We start from the raw sequence: 26,327 nt of genomic DNA on the forward strand, positions 1-26,327 counted from the left end.
CAGATGTTTCAAATATAGAGAAACAATTACACACCGCCCATGACAGCTATCATATACCTACATCCTTTTAATCAATGGTGGTGACAGTGGCTAAGTAAGTAACGGCACAAAATGAAATTCTGAGTGTGCCAAGTCCGAATCCAGTTCGTTCCACAGCAACACTTTCAACAAACTCACACTTGACCTTGTGTCTTACTTCCTGGGATAAGGTAAATAAAATACCAACATTCTTTGAGGCATTTTTTCACCCCGATAGAAATAAGTTTTTTGGGGTTTTTTTTTTTAATGATTTTAATTTTAAAGTGGATGGTGATAGTCTGATGTAAGAATTTTGTTAGGACTTGACAAAATTGGCGGCGTTCGCAAAGAAATCCGACGGTTGTTGGGTCTTCAAAAATCACGTCCATAACTTTCAGCAATGATTATTCTGGCTTCAGTATATCAACATTTGAAAGTTATTTTATGCAGGCCTGCACTCGTTTAAGCATGTTTTCCGGTATAAATTAATAAACTTATTTATTTTATACATACAATTTAAAGTACAAGCGGTCTCAATAGCGAGAGAGAAATTAATTATTACAATATGTTGCCAGCGCATGTAAAAAATGCATCATCATCATCATCATCATCGACGCCGCCTATTTCTCTGACCAGGTCTTTATTTATCCCTCTTTCTCTTCAATCCGTCTTTTTCACTTCTTCTCCATGTTTTGCCACATCATCTGAGACTGCTACCTCAACTGTTCTACAGCTATTAACCTAAGCACTCTAATTCATTCGTTCATCATTATATTTACTTAAAAGGTCCGTTTTAAATGATGACAGGTGTTGGACGGCTCTTAGAAATAAACTCTCAAGTTAACCTTCCCATCCTTATTTTTATTTATTTATTTTTTTTACAAAGGAGTCACTACTTATCAAGGCCAGAGGTCATTCGAGGATAAGGGTTAATAAGCATACAGTGGTCAATAGGACAATGTCGTAGTAATTGTTAGCATTGGAAATTTGGTAAATTGGATTACTTAAGGGGAACTACTCATCAAGAACTTGTTTACGTTGGACTTGAAGACGACCATATTTTAGTCAGCCGGAAAGCATGCAAATGGAAGAGAGTTCCACAGGTGTGCAGGTCTAAGAAAAAAACTTTGTTCATTGAATCTATATTTAGGTTTAGGCACAGATAAAGAGTGGGGGAAATTATTGATAGTGTTTTCAGCTAGATGAATGTTTCTCGTGTAAGTTTGGCGAAGGGTCTATAGATTGGAGCTCAGTCGATCACTTGCCATGAAAATAATGATAAAGAAGAGACAAGTTCGCAACGTCTCTTCTCTGAGAAAGATGTTGCAGAAAAGAGAAAAGGGCATCCTCCACTAGATTATGAAGTCTATTTTGAACTCTGTCAAGGCAGGATAAGTTCTTTCTAGCAGCTCCTGCCCAGATGTGGCAACAGTATTCTTTACTTCCTTTCATGTTTTTCTAGGCTTCACTTGCTAACTGCTACCTCAACTGTTCTACGTCTAATAGTTGAAGCAGTCTCATCCACTCTTTCATCATCATATTCGGTTTTACATCTAGTTTATATGCTGGCATGTGTTGGACGGCTTTTACATATTGACTTCCAAATTAACTTATCCCTAACCAAGTCTTTATCCCTCCTCCCTTCAAATACATTCATATTACTCCCCGATGCTTTCCTTTACTTTCCATTAAAAACTAACTATGCTATCTCAACTGATCTATATTTATTAACCCAAGCACTCGCAACTATTCTTTCATTATGACCAAACCAACGACGTCTCCTGTTTTGGCCACACCTTCCAGTACTGTCCAAATTCAATCTTCTTCTGAGGTCAACAAATCTAAGCTTGTCTTTAAGACTCACATTACACATCCATTGTATCATTATATCACTTCTCTTTATGAAACAGATACCCTTCAATGCTCACTAGCCAATTTTTAATTCCAATTGAAGACTGTGCTGATGAAGTATGTGTGAAACAGCACCAACCCTATTTTGAGTTTAACCTGCTTCTTCCAAAGGAGGAAGTTCCATGGTAGTATGAAATTCAAAAGCAGTCCCCAGTCATATGTATATCTCCGTTAGGAGAGATGACCCATTAGGGTTTTACAATTCTTGCAGGGAGGTGTCGACGTCCTACTACATACAGCGCCTGGAATTCCCAAATTGGTCACCCATTTTACTAATGACCAGGCTCAACGTTGCTTAACTTTGATGATCTGACGGAAACTGGTGTATCAACGTGATTATGCCGTATCTGATGTAGTATAGAACACATTGATTTTTATTTTATTGACGCTTTTAATTTAATATTAAATTGTTTAAGTAGTGAAATGGGATTGTTCATTTATTATAGTTTCCTTTTTCAAAATGTTTGAAGTAAAATGTACAGAATGGTCTGAAAGTCAAGCATGTTCTGCATCTTTGACAGTAATTTTGAAAAGTGTTGTGGACGCACCCCTACTACTTGGAATAATGAACTATTCCATGACGTCACTTCCGTTCATGACATCACTTCCGGGTAACGATATCTGTTTGAAAAAGACACGCAGAGAGTATGTTCATCATCTCTAGTCTAGCAGTGAGCAAAGATATTGCTCAATTATCTTCTTTTTTTTTGTACATATTTATTTAATTGTTGTTGTGTCTTCCTAGTCAATTATTCAGCAACTAAAACCACAAAAAAAGTTTGATCAATATTGAAATGTTGACGGACTTTCGGCTTTTCCAAATTTGATGCATAGATCTTATGAATTTCGATAAGATTAACCACTTCAGCTTGACCAGATAAATAGTTTTTGAGTAATCAACGTTTCTATGAGATAATTTCAGAAAAGATAAGATTTCAGTCCATATTTATGTTGTCAAGTTGAGATAAGCACGATTGACCTTCGTTATTGTTTCGCCAGCTTTACCTCAGGATTCTCAGACCAACTCGTCAAACGCAGATGTCACATGAAGATTTCTAGTGTTACACTTAATTTCAATTTCGCATCATATCAGTTCAGACAGCAACCCTGGCCTGATTCCAATCAATTTTTAGCAATAAGTTCAGTTCTAATTATGGTAGAGATTTACTATTTTGTACATATTGAAGCCAATAAAGTTCTGCAACTTATTATACCTTGACGTTATCTTTGAAAAGTTCAATCGTGGTCCAAATTTTGACAGAATTTCAGGTTTTTATTTTTTCAAATTTGATGCTCTTTGATAACAGTGACCATCACCACCACCACTTCAGCTTGATCAGATCAATAGTTTTTGAGTTATGGACGTTTGCATGGAATAACTTCTGAAAAAATAAGATTTTAGTCCAACTTTATGTTGTCAGGCAAAGATATGCACTTTCAAGATGTTCTTCCTTCACTTGCAAGATTTGAGCGTCATCAGATAAATTCAGTTTTGAGTTGTTTACATTGTCTACGTCAACACTTCTATGTCAACACTTCTATGTCAACATTTCTATGTAATAACTTTTGAGAATATTTCATGGAATAAGGAAAAGCAAGACCTAAATAGGAGTGTGATCCATCTTTACGTTGAGACAATCAATCAATCAATGCCTCCGTTCAGTATCGAAAGACAAAGGATACCCCTGTAAGGCAGCTGTGCGTGTAATTGTGAGGCAAGGGTTGCGCAATTTCCAACCACACCTCTCTTGAATCGGCGTAGCTTGCGGCTAGTGGCAAGGATAAGTCCAGGATGACTGGAAACAATGCCAAGATAAGCGGAGGGAACATACAGCACCTGGAAATCCCAAATGACCACCCATTTAGTACTGACAAGGTTCAACGTTGCTTAACTTCAGTGATCTAGCGAGAACCGGTGTGTCGACGTGATTAAGCCACACAATTGATTGATATTCTTGTTTGTAACTGTAAAAAAAAAGCAAAAAAAAAAAAGCAACACTGAATAAATTCGTCTAATGGGGATTCAATATTTGTAAAATGGATCTCACCTAATGTAAGGAAAACCGGGATCTACATGCTTGAAAGCAACTGCAATGGCGTATCTGCAAAAAATAAGGAAAATAAAAGAAATATTAGAATAAACATAAAAAGCAGAATAAGAAAACAATAAAATTTATCATTTAAAATATTGCAGCATTAAGAATTTTTTAAATTCAATTTATAACATTATATAATCAATTCTTAATGCTGTAATATTTTAAGTTATAAATTTGTTATAGTTTTTACTAGAATATCTTATCCTGTTTTTTTTTTCAGTTTTAACAACTAGTCCTTTACTTTTCCATGTTTAAGCTTAACTATGTTACTTTTCATACTCGCATTTTTCTGTTGTAATATATATATATATATATATATATATATATATATATATATATGCACACATACATATATATATACATATCCACACACACACACACACATATCCACACACACACGTAAATATATATCTACACACATGCATATATATGCATATATATCCACACACACGAACACATATACATATATATCCACATACACACACACATATGCATGTACACACACATATATATACATATATATCCACACACACACAAATACATATATATCCACATACAAATATATATATATATATATATATATATATATATATATATATATATATATATATATATATACTAGCATTTCAGCCCGGCGTTGCCCAGGTGTTTGGAGGTGTATGTTGAGCAAAAAAAAAAAAATAATAAAGTGGTAGTAGAATGACGTCTTTGCTATTACGACCATCGCCAAACCGGAAGTGACGTAGGTTTAAATTAAGGCTAGAAAATCGAAAAGAGGGGATGACTTTCGACAATATCGGCGAAAAACGCGACCCCTCTCTGTAGAAAAGTGCCAAGTTGAAGGTGAAGAAATTAATGTTCTTAGACAATTTTTCGGTATTTGTCAAACGATACTGATTTTGTGAAAATCCGTTGCCTCTGTCGAAAGTTTTAGGCAGACATGCAAACATATATACATACATACATGTAGCTCAAATTTTCGAGCCAAACTGATTAAAAAGCTTGCCCTATCTCTGAATACCTTTTTATGTAAAATTTCAAATGTTTAGATTAGAAATTGTCTGAGTAATTTGGTAGAGACCGCAGCAGTCAATTATTTTAAACATTGACCCCTATTTTGACCCCTTAACATTTATTGTTTTGGTTTCAAATCTTATTAAGTTAGATCTATGTCCAAGGAACCTAATCTAACATTTCAAGTGTTTAGAGTTAAAATTGTCGGAGGAGTTTGGTAAAGTTCTCAAAGGTCAAATCGTTGAATTTTGACCCCTTAATAGTCAAGTTTCTGGCCGAAAACTGATTACAAAGATTATCCCAAATCTCAGTACCCTGTATATTAAATTTCGAGTCTGTAGACTGAAAATTGACAGAGATATTGTGTAGGGAAATGTACACAGAAGTGCAAGCCATGTTTAGTTTCAGAAAAGTTTCCGATGGTTTGTTGTTCTACACAAGTCCTGAGAAGTGACTGGTTTGCAGTAGACAGTTCTTGAGTTGCAATCCACAGAACAAAAGATTCTTCCCGTGTTGAGACGGAGAAAACAAGTGAAATTGCTACAGAAAGGTTTAGTATTTATGGAGCAATTCTGGTGTCTGATTGGTTTGTAGCAGAACATGAATTAATTCGATTATGCGGGATCATATCCCCATTATATTCCAAAAATATTGTAACAGACAGACAGAGGACACTTTCACTTTTATAGATATATAGATGAACACACATACATATATATCCACATATACACACACATATCCACACCCACATACAAATATCCACACACACACACACACATATATACACGCACATATCTAAACGCACACACACACACGCACACAGATATATATATATATATATATATATATATATATATATATATATCCACACACACATGCGCACAAGTATATCCAAACACACACATATATATCGAAACACACACATATATCCAAACACATACACACAGATATATATATATATATATATATATATATATATATATATATCCACACACACATGCACACAAGTATATCCGAACACACACATATATATTCAAACACACACACATATATATATATATCCACACACACATGCACACAAGTATATCCAAACACACACACATACACACACACACACACATATATATATATATATATATATATCCACACACACATGCACACAAGTATATCCAAACACACACACATACATACACACACACACATATATATATATATATATATATATATATACATACATACACACACCCACACAAACATATTACATTTACATCAATAGATGTTTCTCAAGGAATATTTGAGTATCGTGGTAGCAATAATTATAACAACTCAATTCGAGGTGAACCGGTACTATGCATACGCTTCTCCATTATGTAAAGGTTATTTGAGTGTAAAAGATTCGCACATATATTTGGCAAAGTTTCGTGTATGTTTAGAGTCGACAGAGAGCAAATATCATTTGTTTCCTTGACAAAGGAAATGTCAGCCCCGAACAGACACGATCGACTCATTAATCAGTCTGTTAAAGGATATCGATTGAAAGAACATTTTGTTAGCTTCAGTCAGACAACGATGGATTGTGGCTAGGACTCACACGCCGGAAATACCCAATTCATTTCCATGTAGATATTAAAGGACAAAAGAAAGCCCCTATCTTCCGACCATCAATAAGACGATAAAAACTCTAAGAAAATATTCTCAAACCAAGAAAAACATTTCCACGTTTTTGAAAACCTAAAATAGAAAATTGTCTGATTTACATGTTTAGAGACTCAGATTGACCTTTGACTGTTTGTTTAAATTCCAGAGATGCGCCAATAAGGGGGCAAAACCAAGTTGTGACACACTTGTTAATTGATTATGGCCTCGTTAAATTTTTCTTTATAAGTCACGATCGGCTAGAAGAAGTGAATTTGTTTTGACCGCACAAAAATAATTTCTTCTGTAAACGTATTTGAAACCATATCTTAGAATGAATTAATTATCCTACAAAGCTCTCCTCACGTGTTGGCCACTGATATATATATATATATATATATATATATATATATATATATATATATATATATATATATGACGAAACAGAACTGTATGTCAATGACTACAAATATTTAAGCCCCCCTCTTTGGGTAGAGCACTGTCGTAAGTAATAATCTCACCCGCTACTTAATTGGCTGAAAATGCGACACTCGCTCTTTGTTTATAAACAAAGCGGTTAGAGCACTTTAAAAGTGATGGGCCGATGCTTGTTTAAATAGACATTTGAGCGAGATTATTTACGGGCGCCGCTCCCGTGGGTAGATCGGCAGAACTACTGACTGTCAACGCGATGGTTCTAGGTTCAATTCTCGGCTTGGGAGAGGTGCTAGTCTAGCGGCACTGATGAGTTGTGATACAACGAAACAGGACTGTATATTGATGACTACAAATTTAACACATTTTTTTATGCAGCGAATGACGCGAAAATTTAACAAGAAATAGTTACTAATTTAACAATAACAAATAACTTTAGAAATTGGAACCTTTTAATGCATAACAAAAATTACTTTGAAAAAGAGTTAAAAACATATTTAATTTTAAAAAGGAAACACTAAATAAGTGGATAGTCCTTTTTATTTGACCTTATTCCCTCTGCTTCATTTTTTGTTATCAAGTAAGATCTATGACTTACTTGTAGTTTCATCAAATACTTTTGCAAGGAAAATCCGATCTCACATTTTGCCAAATCCTACCCTCTGATGAGAAGGAAAGTATTTCTTCGAAACTCCGCGGATTAAGGACTATCCATTATTTAGTGTTTCTTTTTTAAAATTAAATATGTTTTTAACTCTTTTTCAAAGTGTTTTTTAGTATGTTTTATTAACTACTTGTTCTTATTATAAGATCTGTCTCCTATTTGGTTTTATCAACCTTTTACATCTGGTTGAGATTACTTTATAAATATTAATTCTTTAATATTTATAATCTACTTTAGTTTTACCATCTTGGATCATTTTGTTAAATTTAATTGTAATTTTTATTTTATATATATATATACACACAAACACACACATGGTGGAACAATAAAATTTTCGCTTTAGAAAAGACGACACGATTCCATTTCCGTTTGATGAAACCGTTTGGGGGGGTTCACTATCTACTAGTTGGTCAGGTGTGTACAAATTCCAAAAGCGATAGGAGCCTTCTACCATTTCTGAAAGTGACACAATGTTCAGCGAGCGAGATCGGAGATGTGCCACTGTATAACTCATGCTCTCTACTGATCTAAGTTATGACAACAGGACCATTGACAGCACCCTCAAAATGCAAATCCAGATGGTTCAACGCTTGAACATACAGCTCAACGAAGTTATGGTCTTTAGTGTGGTTTCAAATGAGGGCCACATCATGCTACCTCACATCTTCGAAGTCGGCCTGAAAGTCAACACCAAAGTCTAACTGGATGTGCTAAAACATGTGCTGATCCTCTGGTGAAATCAGATGGTCGCTGGCAGACCCTGGGTGTGGCAGCATGACTCGGCGCCAGTCCACAAGTCCAAAGAGCTCCAGGTTTGACTTCAGGAGTGCTACGACTTTGTACCCTTCTCTCACTGCCCCCCTCCTCCCACGACCTTAACCTGCTGAACTACTTCGTTTGGTCATACGTCGATAACATCACCAACATGACTTCTCACAGCACCAAAGCCAGCCTGATCGCAGCCATCCAGCTCTTGCCGGCGTTTATGGGAAAGGCACACTCCCAATTCTGGACCCATATCGAGGGGATGATTGAGGCTGAAGGCGGCTACATTGAATAGATGTCAACTCTACTACATAATCAAGTCACCCGAATTTATTTTTTTTCAATAAAAGTTTTAAAATAAAGCTGTAGTGTTGTTTTCTTTAGAGCGACAAATTTATCGTTCCACCATGTATAAACATCGATTTACTTTCTAAATGCAACATTACACGAATCGAGAGCTTTTCTCATGTAGTCGCAGCTCCGCTGTGCAGACGATATATTGAGAAGAAATGATGACACAATTTCCAAACTGCTGATGTAACGTGAATTTGATGATGAAATAAGGAGTGTTTGAAAGCTTATTGAGATGCAAAGATAAATTGAAAAGTAACCTTGTGTCCGTAAGCATACAGCTTAGAACCTTTGAGGAGATAGCCATCGTTTCAAACTGGAGTGAAAAATCACCACCTGGCAACAACTGTAAAAGAAAATCCAAAGACGACAGCACACAGTGCTTTCAGTACCTACACCTACAGTTGCTGCGGGTTACAATAATAATCACTAGATGTAGATGTGACTAACGATTCAAGCATCACTGAAACAGTGAACAATCTTATTGTCAGAATGCGAATGACATTCTTTGGATTATTTGTATATATATATATATATATATATATATATATATATATATATATATATATATATATAAAAGGAAATTTCCAATTTTAATATATATATATTAAAACTGTAAAAAATTATTTTACATGAATTTATTGTTCGATAGGATACTCAAATAAGATATATTGAAATTTCCTTAGTCCGCGAAGTTTCAAAGAAATGCGTTCTTCTCATCAAAGGAAGGATATTAGTAAATGATATTATAGCGAAGCATTAATTTTCTGGCACGTTTCATTAATTGAAACAGCATTACATGAAAGCTAGTTATAGATGCAAAAAAGAAAAAAAAAACTTTTTGTGCAAAGAGTTTATTTCTCTGTTGAGAACAACGCATTTCTTGGAAACTCTGCGGATTAATGAAATTTCAATATATCTTATTTAATTATCTTGTCAAACAATAAATTCATGTAAGATATATTTTTACAGTCTTAAATTTGTATTCTTGTGTAATATATATATATATGTGTATAAACGGGAGTAATAAATGTAAGATTATAGTATTATATTTAGTAAGTGGTATATAGTAATCAAAAAGTGTTCATCATCCTAAATGAATCGGTGTTACTCAAGAGAAATAACTTCTGCACTTTGCTAACTCAGTGTTGCACGGAATCCAACATCATTATCTCTACTATTATATAGAAGGAACTTTGTGTGTGTGTGTGTGTGTGTGTGTGTGTGTGTGTGTGTGTGTGTGTGTGTGTGTGTGTGTGTGTGTCTGAGTTCGTTCCATATGAACTCCTAAACAGCTGGGCAGATTTTTTGAAATTTCACACAAATGTGTTTTATGTGCCTGGCAGTGTTCTTAAATAGGTTTTATATGGGAATGATTTTGATAAGTATTGACAATCGATAATCAAAAAAATCCGGTAAAAGAAGGAATAGGCGATTTGGACCTAAATTAACGCCTTATACAGCCTAACATCACAATTGCATTTGAGAACTTTTATTATCACACAAGCAGAAAGGCCCGGCATATAAAATCACAGTAAATTCTTTGATATGACACTGACAAGTTCGAAATTAATGTTTCTGTTTAGAGCTGAAGCCTGATACTTGGCTTTTGCATTTTAAATTTTAATTCAAGCCATTATATATAAAAATAATTTTACAAAATCAACAGTAGGTTCTCTACAGTGCAATGTAAGCTACAATGTATTGTGGATTAAGTCACTGCGGTGTGGCACGTGAAGCTTACTTGGAGTGCAATGTGGTGGTCCTTAACTAGAGCAGACAATCAATCGATTTGATTGAAAAATGGGCGATTTTATAGATTTCAATGACAATAAAATATGAGAGGGTGAAACATTTTTGGATCCTATTTAATCACGGGCAACCTCGAGTCTGCCTGATAGTATTAAATAAATGATATAATTTAATCTAAATTGCTCAGTATCATTGATAGAGCAGGTGAGTTTATTCGGCGTTGACTGGAAGTCATCAATATGCTAGATAGAGCAATCTTGCATAAAATAGGTGTATTTAAATACCATGTGACTCTGATGAAAGATTTTCACTGTATTTTGTGATACTATTGTATAGTAGAAAAAATGCTCTGCTTTACTTGGGAGTTAATATCCTCGATAGTTCAGATGTGTTCAGATGTAGTACATTTCCTATAAGATATAAACTTGATGGAAAAATGGAAGAAAAAATATGCAGCATTGTCTGGAAATACACTAAAATAAATATGTTTCATTATATTATTAAGGGTGAAGACTGTACTTTTTGTTGTTCACATAAAGGTAAGGGTATAAGAGGCTCTGTATAGAGGTAGTACCATTCGATTCCAGGCTATTGCACTTATTAGAGTGGACAGAGATCGCTGATTCTCACTTATCTCCTAAATCTCTCACTTGTTAAGTCCAAGATCTAAACACTGGGTACTAGCCTCAGCAGGTTTGCAGCACCGCTGGGTGGAGAGCTCATCAGACTGGACTAACGGCCATGATTGAACTTTGTTTAGAGCAACTTCCATGTATTTATGACCGGAGTGAACCTCCAAGGATGAGGACCTTAGCCATGGACCTCAGAGTGAATGGTTGGCTGGCATACTTGTCCCACCTGACCTCCAGCTGTCTTGATCCTGTCCTTCTACTAGATCAGGTTGGTTGGGATGAGAGAGTGCTCTCACAAACCAGCTTTACTTAAAAACTCCCAGTACGTCATCCATTATTTCTCATCCTCTTCAAGTCCTGTGGTGTTATGCAAGTGACAGAACGATATGCACAGCCAACTCAGGTCATAGGGTCGCTCTCCACTGGAGTAAAAATAGAATTCGGCATCTGTCTGAGTGTCTGAGCAGTCCTCTTTAGGATAGTACTGCTCAGCCTTGTGGCATAGGGAACGAGCTAGAAAAGGTGCTCCAAACATTACCTACTCCACTACATCCTGGCTGGCTTACTGCAGTCAGTGGGAACCCTAAAAATGTGATTAAAATACAAGAACAAAAAAGTTATCGCAATGTAGAACTTTTGTACACTTTTGGAGAGAAATACCTCGAACAGACCACAAAAATGATCTGCATCCATTGCAAGTGAACTCGCCAAGTACAACATTAACATTGTTGCTCTAAGTGAAACAAAACTAGCAGGTGAAGGTGAAGTTAGGGAAAAAGATGAAAGCTATACCTTCTTTTGGAATTGCAGAGGACTTTAGAGAGGTGTAAACTTGGAGTTAGTTTTGCAGTGAAAAATGCGCTTATGAGCAGACTGGTAAGACCTTCAAAAGGAGTCAATGATCGACTAATGACTTCTCTCCAATGAAAAGAAGTTACCTTTGTCAGTGCATATGGCCCTATCATGACAAACTCCAATGAAGTCAAAGACAAGTTCTATGATGACTTTAACACCATCATAGGTGCAACACCAAATTTATACAAGCTCATCATTCTTGGTGACTTTAACACAAGAGTAGGTTGTAGCAATGCCGTCTGAGAAGGTGTGATAGGAAAGTGATGTTGGAAAATGGAAAAGCAATGACCTTCTTCTCCTCCAAGTCTATTCTGAGCATGGCCTACTGATAGCAAACACTGTTTTGCCTCCCTATCCTCAACAAAGGCGTCATGGATGCATCATCGCTCAAAGTACTGGCATCTAATTGACTATATCATCATCAGGAAAAGGAGCAAGTGAGACATGCATATAACAAGGGCCATGTATAAAGCCAGACTCAATTTGCATATCCAACCAAAGAAAAACGCTTATAAAACACCAAAACAACTAAATGTAAACAAGCTGAAAACAAAAAAAAAACTATCCAAAAATCTTTCTATGAAACTCTCAGAGAACATCTTGACCTTATTGCAATAGACAATCAAGATGTAGAAGCAGCATGGGAGACAATATTTGAAACCTTGTAGAACATAGCCATGCCCTGGAAAAACAAGTACTGGTTTGATGAGAATTACCCAGTTGCTAGAGTAGAAGCATTCTGCATACAAAGCCCATATTAAAGATCTTTAAAAAAATGGACACATGGAAAAGTTTGTGGACCAACGTTCAGTTGAAGCTCAGACAGATGCATGATTCCTGGCAAGAAAGCAGAAGAAATTCAAATCTATGAATATGATAGGAATGAATTGAAGAACTTTTATGATGATCTCAAGGATCTGGATCATCACCTCCCCTTAAAGCAAATAGATCCACTCTTCTCACTAACAAAGACGTGACCCTAGGAAGGTGAGTAGAGTATTTTAAAAGTGTACTAAACCGTCCCTTTACCATCGCCCCCACCCCAAATTACTATACACGAGGAAAGGGATGAAGTCCCAGCCCTTGAAGAAACAAAGAAAGCAATCCACCTGTTGTCCACTGGGAAAGCACCTGGCTCAGACTCTATCCCAGCTGAGATATATCAAGAGAAATTCACCAGCTATTCTATCTCATCTGGCAGGAGGAGGTACTTCCCTCAAACTTCAAAGATGCCTCCTCCATATATCTATACAAGCGTAAAGTAAACAGCCTGTGCCAAGAACAAAATATGGATCTATACTCCACCTCTGTTATCTGATCAAAGCCTTTGACAATGTAAGCAGAGAAGTCCTCTGAGGAATCATTTCAAAGTATGGGTGTCCAATAAAATTCTTTGCCATCATTTGCCAGTTTCATGATGGAATACTGGCCAGAGTACAATATGGTAGGGAGACTTCTGACCCTCTGAAGTCATAAATTAAATGAAACAGGGGTATTTTGGCTCCCACCTTGTTCAGCCTTATGTTCTCTTCGGAAATGTTGATGTGAGCGCGTGAATCAATATCAAGTGAAATTCAGAGTTGCAAGAGACACTATCAATGACTTTCTGTTTAATGATGACTGTGCCCTTAACGCTAACTCTGAGATAGACATGCAATGCAATGCAATATAGGCATATTCTTGGACAACTTTGGTCTCACAACCAGTACTAAGAAAACCAAGGTGATGCACAACCCCATATGTTGAACCCAATATTTCCATCAATTGGCAAAGACTCAATGCAGTTAATAAGCTCACCTACCTTAACAGTACATTCTCTCTGCAATGTAGTCCACACACACACACACACACACACACACACACACACTACAGGCTGTCCAAGAAGCATTTGTTTGGTGAGCACCAGCACGGCAAGTGCCCCTATGGCGACTAGACAAAATGAATACGAAATCACCACAAGACTCACCAAAACAAGTGCTGTCATCTGCAGACTTCACAAGAATGTATGGAACCAAAGAGGCATCACCTCCATGACAAAGATCAAGGGTTACAAACTGTCACACTCATTAACCCTACTCTATGGATGTGAATTATGGACTGTCTATTATTAAATCACTTTCACACGACTAGGTTGAGGAAACTGCTTAACAAATGCCAGCAGGAAAGGATACCAGACACAGAAATCTTCACATACTGAATTTCCAAACTAATTTACAATCCTTCGCTGGACTGGTCATGTAGCAGGCATACACAACTATAGGCTGTCCAAAAAGCTTTTGTTTGGTGAGCACCAGCACTGCAAGTGCTCCCATTACGATTAGAGAAAACGATTTAAAGATAGTTTGAAGGCATCACTGAAGAACTTCAATGTTGATATGTCATCATCGGAACAGATAGTTTCAGATAGAACAAAGTGGTGGGCAACTATTCAGGACGGTGCCTGCTCATATGAAAGTGACAGGAAAACTGCTGCAGAGAAATAACAATGCATTTAAGCCCCCAAAACTTGCTACCATTCCCTGTCCCTGCTGCAGCAAAACTTTCCAAGCACAGGTTGGGTTATCAACCATGCTAAAATGTTCTTGACTTATAATGGAGGGTATGACTCCAATGATTTCGACGATCTTATTTATAACTTACGGTTAGGACAATCAACCAATCAGAAGCCTCCAACTTTATTATAAAAATATCGAATTTTGGATTCAATTCAGTTCGCTGTCAACCTCTGTCTTGAAACAACTGAATCATGACTGCACTGATTCTTCACCGCCATCTTTGTTATTAAGAATTACTCAGCACTCGAGATCGTGATTGCATTGATTCTTTGCTGATTTGATTTACTACCGCTATCTTTGTTTAGAATAATGTCTCAAAACTTAACAAACCATCTATACCAGTGGTTCCCAACCTGCTTTACATGGTGGCACGCTACTGAGTTTATTTAAATTTTTACGGCACACCTATCATAAAATATTAATATTTTCTACACATAAAGCTGCTTTGCAATAAAAAAACAAAACAAAGAAGATTATATAATGAGAATTCTTATTCACATAAATAAACAGATCTTATATCCAATATCTCGTATAGAATAATAATGGTGAATTTAAATGGAACAGTTGTGCCTGGTGTTTTTAACTACTGCTGCAGTACGTGAGCAAATGTGAGAGAGAGACACTTAACTCTTCCTCAATATTTTTTAAGTCTTTCACGTTTTTATTTTTAATGTTGTTTGTATAAGACATTCCCAGTTCGCATTGGCATGAAGTTGAGAATTGCAATAAGAATTCGATGACTTTCTTTTACTTAGAGTTGAAATTGAGTGGTATCATTATGATTAAGAAATTAAATGTTTTTATTAAACAAAGTGAAATTAAATGGTTTCTAGCTAATATTTATTCACAGCACACCAGTAATTATTCCGCGGCATATTAGTGTGCCGCGGCACAATGGTTGGGAACCACTGATCTACATGCTCACAGATGATGACCTCCCCACTCCACCCTTTAGGATAATCAGATGGTCCTCTTCATTCCAACAGACGAACAACGCAAAACATAACGTTGATGAATGGACATATGGATGAATGGACAGGTTTTGTCATTATTTTAAATAATTATCCATTCTTTATTCTTTACATGATAGAAAAATGATTGATAAAAACCATAAGTTCATTTTTTTATGATCCTCTTTAATTCATTTGGATTTTAATTCACTTCAAAACTTTTGCAATGAAAGTGGGCTCTCTCTACCGTGCTAGAAAGTTACTTATGCCTGAGCGTATCCTGTACTGATAGAAGGCCATCATTCTCCCATGCATGGAGTATTGTTGGGCTCGGATATCTGCTATTAGTCTCTCACTCCTAAACAGGATTCAGAAAAGAGTCGCCAATAAGTTTCGCATTGTCAACCACACTCTAACCTCTGTCCCATCGACGAAATGTTGGATCTCTGTACCGATTCTACAAGTATTTTAATGGAAGGTGTTCCTGTGAACCCGAGCCCTTGTACCCCTTCGACGTTAATACCCCTGACTAATGCAACAAGCAGCAAAATTCCACCCCTACAGTATAGAGATCCCTAGATGCCGAAAAATTTTCTACTCGTATGGTTTCTTCCCTCGAACTGCTAGACTTTGGAATTCCCTTTCAGATTCCTGCTTTTCCGATTGTACTCACATGCGTAATGTGAACAAGTTTAATGTAAACAGATATATCACTGCTAACATCCCTGGATATTTTGTCCCAAATAGTAGCTCCTTACATCCAAGTGGCGCTGTGCCTTGTTGGGAGTAAAAAAAACAATGAATAAAAGTTGTATCGTTTTGTTGTTTCTTTTTATGTTTGTTTTTATATTTTAGCACTTACGTGATGAGAAAGAAGACGGGAGCTGCAATGAAGACAACGATGGGAAACAGCCACAGCCTCTGACCCCACATTATGCATGGTTGCCTTCATTGGTTCTATCAGGGTCCACCTACAAAAGGAAGAACAACAGTTAGCAAGCATTCGTGTCACGTGACTCATAGACAACGTTCAACATCGTACATAAAATGGCACAAATTCTTCTAAAATGAATGTTTAAAAATAAAGCTTTTTCATTTATTATTATAATCAAAGAATTGTTGCTGGTAATTGTTTTTAAAGTTCAGTCATCATTACAAAGAAAGGTACAATATCATCTGATATGGAAAAAAAAGGATGTGTTACTTTTGAAACGCTCCTGACAAACAACGCCGGGTTGTTCGCATATATATATATATATATATATATATATATATATATATATATATATATATATATATATATATATATAATGGATAAGAAACCCTTTTGAGGGAGCCTTGGGCTCCCCACATTTGAGCCCTTATGCCCAATTTGCTCTCGTGGAGAAGCACGCACATATCATGCAGGTACTGTGTGATTTTCAAAATGTTGGAGTATACCAGCCAGGTTTCGCCAACAGTTGTTTTCGAAGCTCGATTGAGTCAAAATCACTCGAGATCTCAGGTGCCCATACCCAATAGAATTCTGCACGAAAAGACGACCAGATCCGCACCAGCAGATGTGATCGTTAGTCTAGTAGAGTTACTTGGTTTGTCTGTGTCGTAGAGACAATTCTGGAGCAATTGTTCTGTCCTGGGAACGGCAAACAGCTCCCAGGGTGTTAGACACGATCAAACGATATAAAAGTCAAACATGAATCACTAGGGTTGACTTGACGTCGGTTACATCTGCTGGTGCGAACCTGGTCGTCTTTTCGTGCAGAATTCTATTTTCTATTGTCGTTGATGGTAGAGATCGCTTGCTAAAATTGAACGCTTGTACAAAACAGCGAACGAAGACTTTTTTTTTTTTTTTTTACAAATTCTTTTATTTTAACATTTTTTACAAATTAGTTTATTTTAACACTAGAAGAGCATATTAAACCCCCGTTGGGACCCGACGCGTGTAAGCTTTAACTGCTATCATCTGTCACGGACAAAATCCAGCCTTTAACTGTATTTTACAATACAATTCAGTTCTCTCTTTCTTCATTGAAACAAAGCGAAAAGGAAGAGAGAAAGAAAGAGAGAGAGAGAGAGGGAGAGAGAGAGAGAGAGAGAGAGAGAGAGAGAGAGAGAGAGAGAGAGAGAGAGAGAGAGAAAGATATCTACGTTTTAATGCACATATTTTGTTTTTCAAATTCAGATGTCAGCATGCAAGGATACCTGGGCACCTGAGATCTCGGGTGATTTTGACTCAATCGAGCTTCGAAAACAACTGTTGGCGAAACCTGGTTGGTATACTCCGACATTTTGAAAATCACACGGTACCTGCATGATATGTGCGTGCTTCTCCACGAGAGCAAATTGGGCATAAGGGCTCAAATGTGGGGAGCCCAAGGCTCCCTCAAAAGGGTTTCTCATCCATTATATATATATATATATATATATATATATATATATATATATATATATATATATATCAATATGAAAAGTTATAAGGCGGCATAGCTAAAAATAAAAAAAATGCTTCGTTAACCAAGCCACAACGTTTGCCAAGAAATCTCAAATAATAAGTATTACGTAGGTATGACCTTCTTATAATGTAAAATTAAATATTACCACCATAAAAGAACAAAAAAACGCAGAATAAAATCAGCATTAGCGACCCATTACTGGAAGTTCATAGAACGGAGGCTTCCACCAATAATCAAATGCAAAATAACACAACAAATCAGTACACATAGAAATTTTGACAACCCGTATAAATTATGTATGAATGAGAAATTTGAAATCGTAGACTTCAAGGACTTCCACACTTTTTAAACTATAAAAATGAAATAACAAACAACCGTATACACGAAATAAAATTAACTTTAGGATTACAATACATAAAAAAAACATGAACTCCAAGTTCGCGCGTGTTAAGATAAGCTCAACTATTAATTTGACATATTCACAATTAAATGGTGTGTCACCCTATCCGAAACAGAACAATAGATCAGGAAATAAAAGTCAGTCGAATCTTTGAACGAGTGAATGAAAACCCACGAGCGGAAATAATGAATCGAATTTGTTAGCTAACTAAATTAAACAAAACACCATGTGCATATCTTAACACACGAGGTGTCCGCGCATTTTAGCCTTACGACGCCCCAAGAGATTGAAACGGTAGATTCTGTGCAGCTTAATTGCCATATACTTTCACAATTTCATAAATTCTTATCTACATAGATATAGCTTTCATCCTTTTCCAGAAGCATTAGTATAGAGGATAATTGTCCTATCAGTCGTACGATTCGAACCTCAGATCAAAGTCAACTTTTAATTTTTAAGTTTGAACCTCTCAATCGATGCAGCCAACCTTATATCCATGTGAAAAGAAATGAATTAAAGTCTATTTATGTCTTTGCAAGCGGACACATCTAATAGGAAATGACGACTGCTAACAATCAATTGGACGGTAGATTACACTTAAGCATTAATTTGGCAGCCTATCTTTACTTATCCTAAAGAGCCCAGCCAGCAGTAAAGGGGCTATAAATAAGGTTATAATAAATATAAATAAATAGTACTAGGTCTTAGTTTTAATATAATTTGTTTAAAAACATAATCCAAAACCATTAGTAACAGCTTAATCCATTTATTGTAAAGTGCGCGAACAAATTTTAGCGTGACGAATGAGGAGTAATTTCAGGAAAGGCAGGTGCTCTTATTTTCTTAGCTTGGTAAAATCAAAACAAACAGAAATTTTTCGTAGTTGCAAGATGTTAAGAAAGCATGACCTTCAGACGATGTGAGTCACCTTCGGGCAAGATCCCTAGCGTGTGTGAGTGGGTGCTTATGTCAGGTGATATTAAAACCTTATGACAATGACGAAACAATAGATTTTATCTTTTTGTCCTGACGAATTCCCCAACAAACAAAATGGTAGAGAGAAAAAATTAGATAGATAGATAGATAGATAGATAGATAGATAGAGGGGGGAGAGCTAGAAAGGGGGTGATAGTGGTGAGCGCATGTACGTGTTCAATCTATATGAGTAAACAAGGCGATTCCGTTCACTTTCATGGCATTTATTAATTTACTTTGCACGTCTACAGATAAGGGCAGTAATTTAACGAAACTATAAAAGTAATTAGATTGAGTGCTTTGGGAGTATCTACAAAACAAACAAACACACACACACACATATATATATATATATATATATATATATATATAAGTTCCGTGGTTAAATTTTAAATTTTGAAAAAACAACATATAGAGACATATATTCGATTTAAGGATTTATTGCTTGACAAAAGAAATATATAGAAGAGGTTATTTTAATTTCTTTAATCCATGGATTTTCAACAATGGCTCATATCATCAGAGGAAATGAAATGCGGTTAGCAAAATATTCAGCAGTGAATGGACGCTAATTTTGCTTTTCAGCACAATTATTGAAAATAGTTTTTGGAGTGGTTGTGGATAATTATATGGAAAAAATTATACGAAAAGAAAAGTTGATACAAACTGGGTAATCCATTATCGGAAGGAGTCCAATGTCCTTCGGGGTTATAAATCCAGGTGGGCAGAAAATAGGCCCAGGGAAGAAAGTAATATTCCCATAACCGCATTTCATTTCCACTGATGATATGAGCCATTGTTGAAAATCCATGGATTAAGGGAATTAAAATAACCCCTTCTATATATTCCTTTTGTCAAACAATAAATTCTTAAGTCGAATATATGTCTCTATATGTTGTTTTTTTCAGAATTTAAAATTTAACCACGAACCTTATATATTGCTCTATTCTTAAATATTGAGCTTTTCCTTTTTGGCTAGAATCACCTTGAAAGTATTGCTTCAAGTAATATCTATCAGGATTTTTTCATCTGAATTCTATCAGTGTCTTATCTCGCTTATATATATATATATATATATATATATATATATATATATATATATATATATATATATATATATATATATATATATATATATATATATCGTTAGTAAACATTCCAAAACCACAAACATATTTATATAACATTCATATTATTTTATTGGTTGTATGGTGTCTTACAAGTGTTTCGTTGAATGGTGTAGATTGGCCAAATAACTCATCAGTGACCCATATATATCCATAAGAAAAATAGTTCGGGGGGGGGGCGATTGAAAAGGACAAAAGGTAGAAAAAAGAAATAAGGTTCTTTGAAAGTTAAAAGAGTAAAAAAGTGAAAAAAAAACAAAATTTACTTATAAGTTATTTAGAAATATTTCCAGAAAAAGAACACTTTAAACACGGATGTAACGAGGAAAAAAATGAATTTGTTTTTGTTGCCATCTTTTTTTATATCCTAGCTATATTTCTAAAATCTTTCGTATTTTATTTTTGAAAAAAAAAAAGGAGGGCGAGAAATCAGTCAATAAACAATAGATAAATTTATTTCTTAAAATACTGATGATAAAAAAATTAAGTTTAATCATATCAGTTAAAGACAACAAAGCCCAAATCAAGAAAAAAAAAATGAGACAAACCAAAAAACAAAAATGAACCAAAACCAATTAACAAATACTAAACCAAAATAAACCCAAACAAAGAAATCGAAAATAACCCAAACGAAGAGACAATAAAGGCCAAAGTAAGAAAAACAAAAACAAAAGCAAAAAAAAAAAAAATAAAAAAAATAAGCTGAAAACTAAGAACTAAAAAAACAAGCCAACACTAAGAAAGAAACAACTTTATTTTTAACAAATATGGCGGTCGATATACGCTAAACCAAAACCCCATCTGGTACATTAATCATATTGAAAAGAGAGAAGGCTCGAGTGATAAATTATTTCAGAAGATCCCGAAAAACGACACCGCATAATTCATCGCGTGTAATGAAAATAGCAAGAAATAAGTTTGAGATTTGTCCCTACTCTAAACAAAACATGACAAAGCTTTTCATGTGCGTATATAATATCAGTCTTTTGATATGTATACGTTTACCATTATGTGCTTACAGAATAATAGTAATAATAAGTGGAAATTTTGGCCAACGGACGTTTTGGTCTTTACGTTTTCGACACCGGATGTTTTGGCTATTTTTTTTCAAGGGATGAGTTGTTTCATGTATATAATCTACATAATAAAATAAAGCAAATATCTTTCTCAAATCTGTCGGATTCTTTTTACAAAATCAATGTTTGATTCTGAGGTAATCGGAAGAACGTCCGACTCAACATCCGCGGTAAACTGTGTTCAGCCAAATTTCTCCGTACTTCCTGTTATGGTCAAAGAAATGATTTAAAACTAGCGCGGGGCGCCCGGCCTTGACTGGTTGTAAAATACGCTTAAATATATTTTAATTCATTCAGATTTTCTATTTATTACTACAGGGCCAAAGTAATAGAAATAATCCCCACTCTTTATCTGTGCCTAAATAAAAAAAAAAGCTTCTTTCTTAGAACTGCACGCCTGTGGAACTCTGTTCCGTCTGCCTGCTTCCCACCTGACTAGAACTTGGATGTCTTCAAGTCCAACGTTAACAAATTCCCAATGAACCGCCCTCTTAAGTAAACACTTCATTAAATCTCCACACTAACGTACTGTACTTGCAATAACCCTTATCCCTGAGTGGCTTCCGGGCCTTGATAAGTGGGGACCACCGTCTTAAAAAAAAAAAAAAAAATATCGGCAAGTTGAAATGAACATTTTTTATTTCAACTTGCCGACATATTTCTGTACGCAAGTATTCATTTATCCAAAAAAGGATTTTCGTACAAACCATTCTTAGTCTATATAATGATAAGCTAAAAACATTTCGTGCTCGTACGTATGTTATCACCCTCTGTCCCTCTAAGATGATATCGCCAGATCCCAGAAGATACAATGCAAAACAGTAATATTTTAAATATAACTGATGTCGCTCTTGCCGAACCTGAAACTTGTACGAAAATACGCTTTATTAGCCCTCGTGGTAGAATCAAAGTGAAGTATACGTTTTGCCAAAAGATGGTACAATAATACTGTGGGGTCTGCGGTCACGTCGGACATTCATAGAATGGAAATATGTCAAAAACTCCGAGAAAGGTTATGGAGATAGACCCCCCCCCCATAACTAGACATCCATATAAATGAAAATATTTTTAAGCACTGCGGCATTGCGGGATAACAACTGAAATTCTTACGGGTTCCACTAGCATTCTAATAATCTTATCAGTAGTGAATTGTATTTGAAAAAAAGAAATGAATATTTTGTTATGTATATATATTTTTTTAATTTTTGAATCTTTTGAGATGAGGCTTCATAATTTGTGTATTAATTTTTTTGCGGCCTAGTTCATAGTTGTTGTTTCACTACGTTTCGGCAAACTCATCCTCTGGCCTTCTTCAGGTGATTAGCCACGACGGGATAGGAATGCGGAGTCTTGTAACTGTATCGGCAGTGATTACTGCCTTTCATAATTACTGTTGTCTCACCATGTTTTTTTTTTTGCCAACTAATCCTTTGGGTTGCTTTGGGCGGGATTGAAACAGCTATTTTAAGAAAATGCTCACCTGGAACCGTAGAGACAACGCCTCTATCCACTGCGCCATGGGCCTCGAACGTCGATCGAGATTGGATTTTATAGTCTTATAAATTCAATTTTGTATTTTTATCTGGTCTTCCATTGTCGGGTCCAAGACTTCGTATTCCTATTCCGTCGCGATTAACCACCTGAAGAAGGCCAAAGAATAAGTTGACCGAAATGTGGCGAAACAGCAACATTTATAAAGATGAGAATGGCAGGTGTTCGCAAAAAAAAAAAAAAAAAAAGGAACACACAAAACATTCTGTGCGTGATATTCGTGCAAAAAAAAAAACTTATGGCAAAGAATTGATACATTTGCAAAATGATCTAATGTTTAAACCTTAGAAATAAAGAAATCTCAGATGACTTGAAGAATCCGAGATTCTAAGATTCGGTCATTCAATGCAAACGTGAAACTATTGAAAACCAAAGAACAGGTGCATCACGGAAGATTTCTTCAAAATCCCCAAAGAAATTAGTGCGTCATATTAATCAAAATACCTCTCGTATGGAATCTGCGTCAGTAAACGGATAACACGCAAGGAAATCCATAGGAACATTCTAAAGTCTCACGCATCCTCGACGACTCTATTCTTGAAAAGACGCGGAAATGTCAGGTTCAAATTCGTTCGTGAACACAAGAATAAGGGAAAATCGTACCGAGAAAAAGTATTACGAAAAAAACTAAAGCAAAATTTAGTTGTCTATATTATATTTTTCTTTGTCTGTCTGTCTCTCCGTCCGTTCACTTTTTCTCGGAAACTATTGGACCATCTAGTTGAAATTTTGTTTGCACCTTCATTATGTTAAGGTGCTGCCAACTAAGTATTATGGTATCTGTTCTAATCAGAATTAAGGATTAATAGGGATTAGTCGTCACAATACCACATTTATTTATTTTTTTTTTTATTTTTATTTTTTTTTACACAGTGATCACCACTTATCAAGGCCCGGAAGCCACTCAGGGATAAGGGTTATTGCAAGTACATTCGTTAGTGAGGAGATTTGATGAAGTGTTTACTTAAGGGGGCGGTTCATTAGGAATTTGTTAACATTAGACTTGAAGACATCCAAGTTGTAGTCCGGAGGGAAGCAGGCAGACGGAACAGAGTTCCACAGGCGTGCAGTTCTAAGAAAGAAGCTTTGTTCATGAAATCCGCGTTTTGATTTAGGCACAGATATAGAGTGGGAGAAATTTTTCACAGTGGATTCAGCTAGACGGGTGTTTTTCGTGAAAGATTGGTGAGGGGGGACCAGGGATTGGAGTTCAGACGAGCACCTGCCATGAAAATAACGATAAAACAAGGATAGGCTCGCAACGTCTCTTCTGTGGGAGAGGGGTTGCAGGGTAGAGAAAAGGGCATCCCCCACTAAACCACGAAGTCTATTTTGTACTCTGTCAAGGCATGATAGGTTGTTTTTGGCAGCTCCTGCCCAGATATGGCAACAGTATTCCATCCTTGGCCGTACTTGGCTTTTATATAGATAGAGAATTGCATCAGTAGTGAGATATCTTCTGGGGCGGTAGAAGGATCCCACCATCTTTCCAGCGACCTTGGCAACAGACTTGATGTACGTGTTCCATTTCAGATCAGGAGTAAAGGTCAAACCCAGAAGCTTGTCAAAACACGGGGCCTCACCCAGACGAGAGCCATCCATCACAATTGATGCCAGCTGGGGATCAGAGCGTTGATGATGTAAGGATAGGAGTTTGATTTTGGATGCATTAAAGGTAACTAGCCACATCTTCCCCCACTGAACCATGCGCTCGAGATCAGAGGAGAGAGAATCAGAGAGAACTTCGTCATTTACAGCCTTTGATGTGTTGCCGTAGATGGTCGTGTCATCAGCATAGATGTCAACGAATGATTTAAGTATGTGTTTAGGGAGGTCATTGATGTAGATCAGGAAGAGAGTTGGGCCCAGGATTGACCCCTGAGGGACTCCAGCATTTATATTGCAGGCCTCCGTTTTTTGTCCATCTACCACTACTCTTATGAGCCTATCGGAGAGAAATGATTTAATGATTGAGAAAACATTTCCAGTCATACCGTAGCTGGAAATCTTGTGAAGTAGACCCTTATGCCATACTTTGTCGAAGGCCTTTGATATGTCAAGAGCAATTGCCCTAGAAAGGAAGCCTTTGTCAAGAGATTCACTAATCCTGTGGGATATAACCGTCAGCACATCTGCGGTAGATCTTGCAGAGCAGAAACCATATTGTGTGTCACTAAGAAGGTTATTCCTGCTGAGGTGGTTGACTATTTCTCTATTTAATATTGATTCCAGCAACTTACTTATAACACAGAGAAGACTTATTGGTCTGTACTGAGAGGGAGATGACTTATCACCTGAATTCTTAAATACAGGGCAAACTGATGAGGTCTTCCAGGGGGTCGGAAAGCACTTCTCCTTAAGGCAGCGCTTAAATAGTTTCGTAAGTATGGGAGCAAGTTCTGGTTGAAGCTTTTTTAACACTATAATTGGGATGCCATCAGGGCCAGTTGCTTTACTGGAATCTAGGTTTTTTAGTAGCTTGGCGACCTCATGCACGGATATTTGTATGTTACCTAGCTTGTTCTGTGTTATAGGAGGAAATATGGGGAGTTGATGGCCTTCGTCGCATAGGGTAGAATTAGCTGCAAAGTTCTTTGCAAATAGTTTGGCCTTGTCTGATGCTGACGAGATGACCTCTGGTCCATTGATAATGGTTGGGATAGAACGCACACTTCTGTTCAGGATCCTATTTGTTATTTGCCAAAACTGGTGGGAACCAAGCCGCTGATCAGCTACCTTGGATTTAACAGACTGGGCATATAGCTCTCTTGCAGTTTTTATTACTCTTTTACAGTGGTTGCTGGCAGTCATGAAAGCAGCTTTAGTCTCAGTGCATCTATTACGTTGGTAGCTATGGAAAAAGTGATTTCTGTGCGCGATAGCAGCAGCACATTCTGGGGAGAACCATGGCTGGCTGTTAGGTTTTTGTTGGAATTTTTTAGATGGTATGAATTGGTCTATGCCTACAACTAACCATTCGGTCAGATCTGATACTATAGAGGACACTTCCTTTTTAAACATGGAGTGCAGAGGTAAATCAGATATGAATGTACGGAAGCTATCCCAGTCAGCCATAGAGTATCGGTGTACAGTACGGTGGAGGGGTACG

The 26,327-nt window shown here is 36.3% G+C and overlaps 1 protein-coding gene across 3 annotated transcripts in view; it reads right to left on the minus strand.

Moving 5' to 3' along the window:
- LOC145292903 (DNA damage-regulated autophagy modulator protein 2-like) overlaps window positions 1-26,327 on the minus strand; it is a 166,163-nt gene that overhangs the window by 39,343 nt on the left and 100,493 nt on the right. For all 3 annotated transcript variants that reach the window (XM_080139042.1, XM_080139041.1, XM_080139043.1), the window contains exons 2-3: window positions 16,496-16,604; window positions 3,978-4,031 (exon numbers count right to left, since the gene is read on the minus strand). In XM_080139042.1, coding sequence (XP_079995168.1) covers window positions 3,978-4,031; window positions 16,496-16,566 — 125 coding nt within the window. In that variant the 5' untranslated portion in view covers window positions 16,567-16,604. The remainder of the gene's footprint in view (window positions 1-3,977; window positions 4,032-16,495; window positions 16,605-26,327) is intronic.

The sequence above is a fragment of the Euprymna scolopes genome, chromosome 14 (assembly GCF_053919585.1).
Source record: "Euprymna scolopes isolate OS-2025 chromosome 14, ASM5391958v1, whole genome shotgun sequence".
NCBI lineage: Eukaryota > Metazoa > Mollusca > Cephalopoda > Sepiida > Sepiolidae > Euprymna > Euprymna scolopes.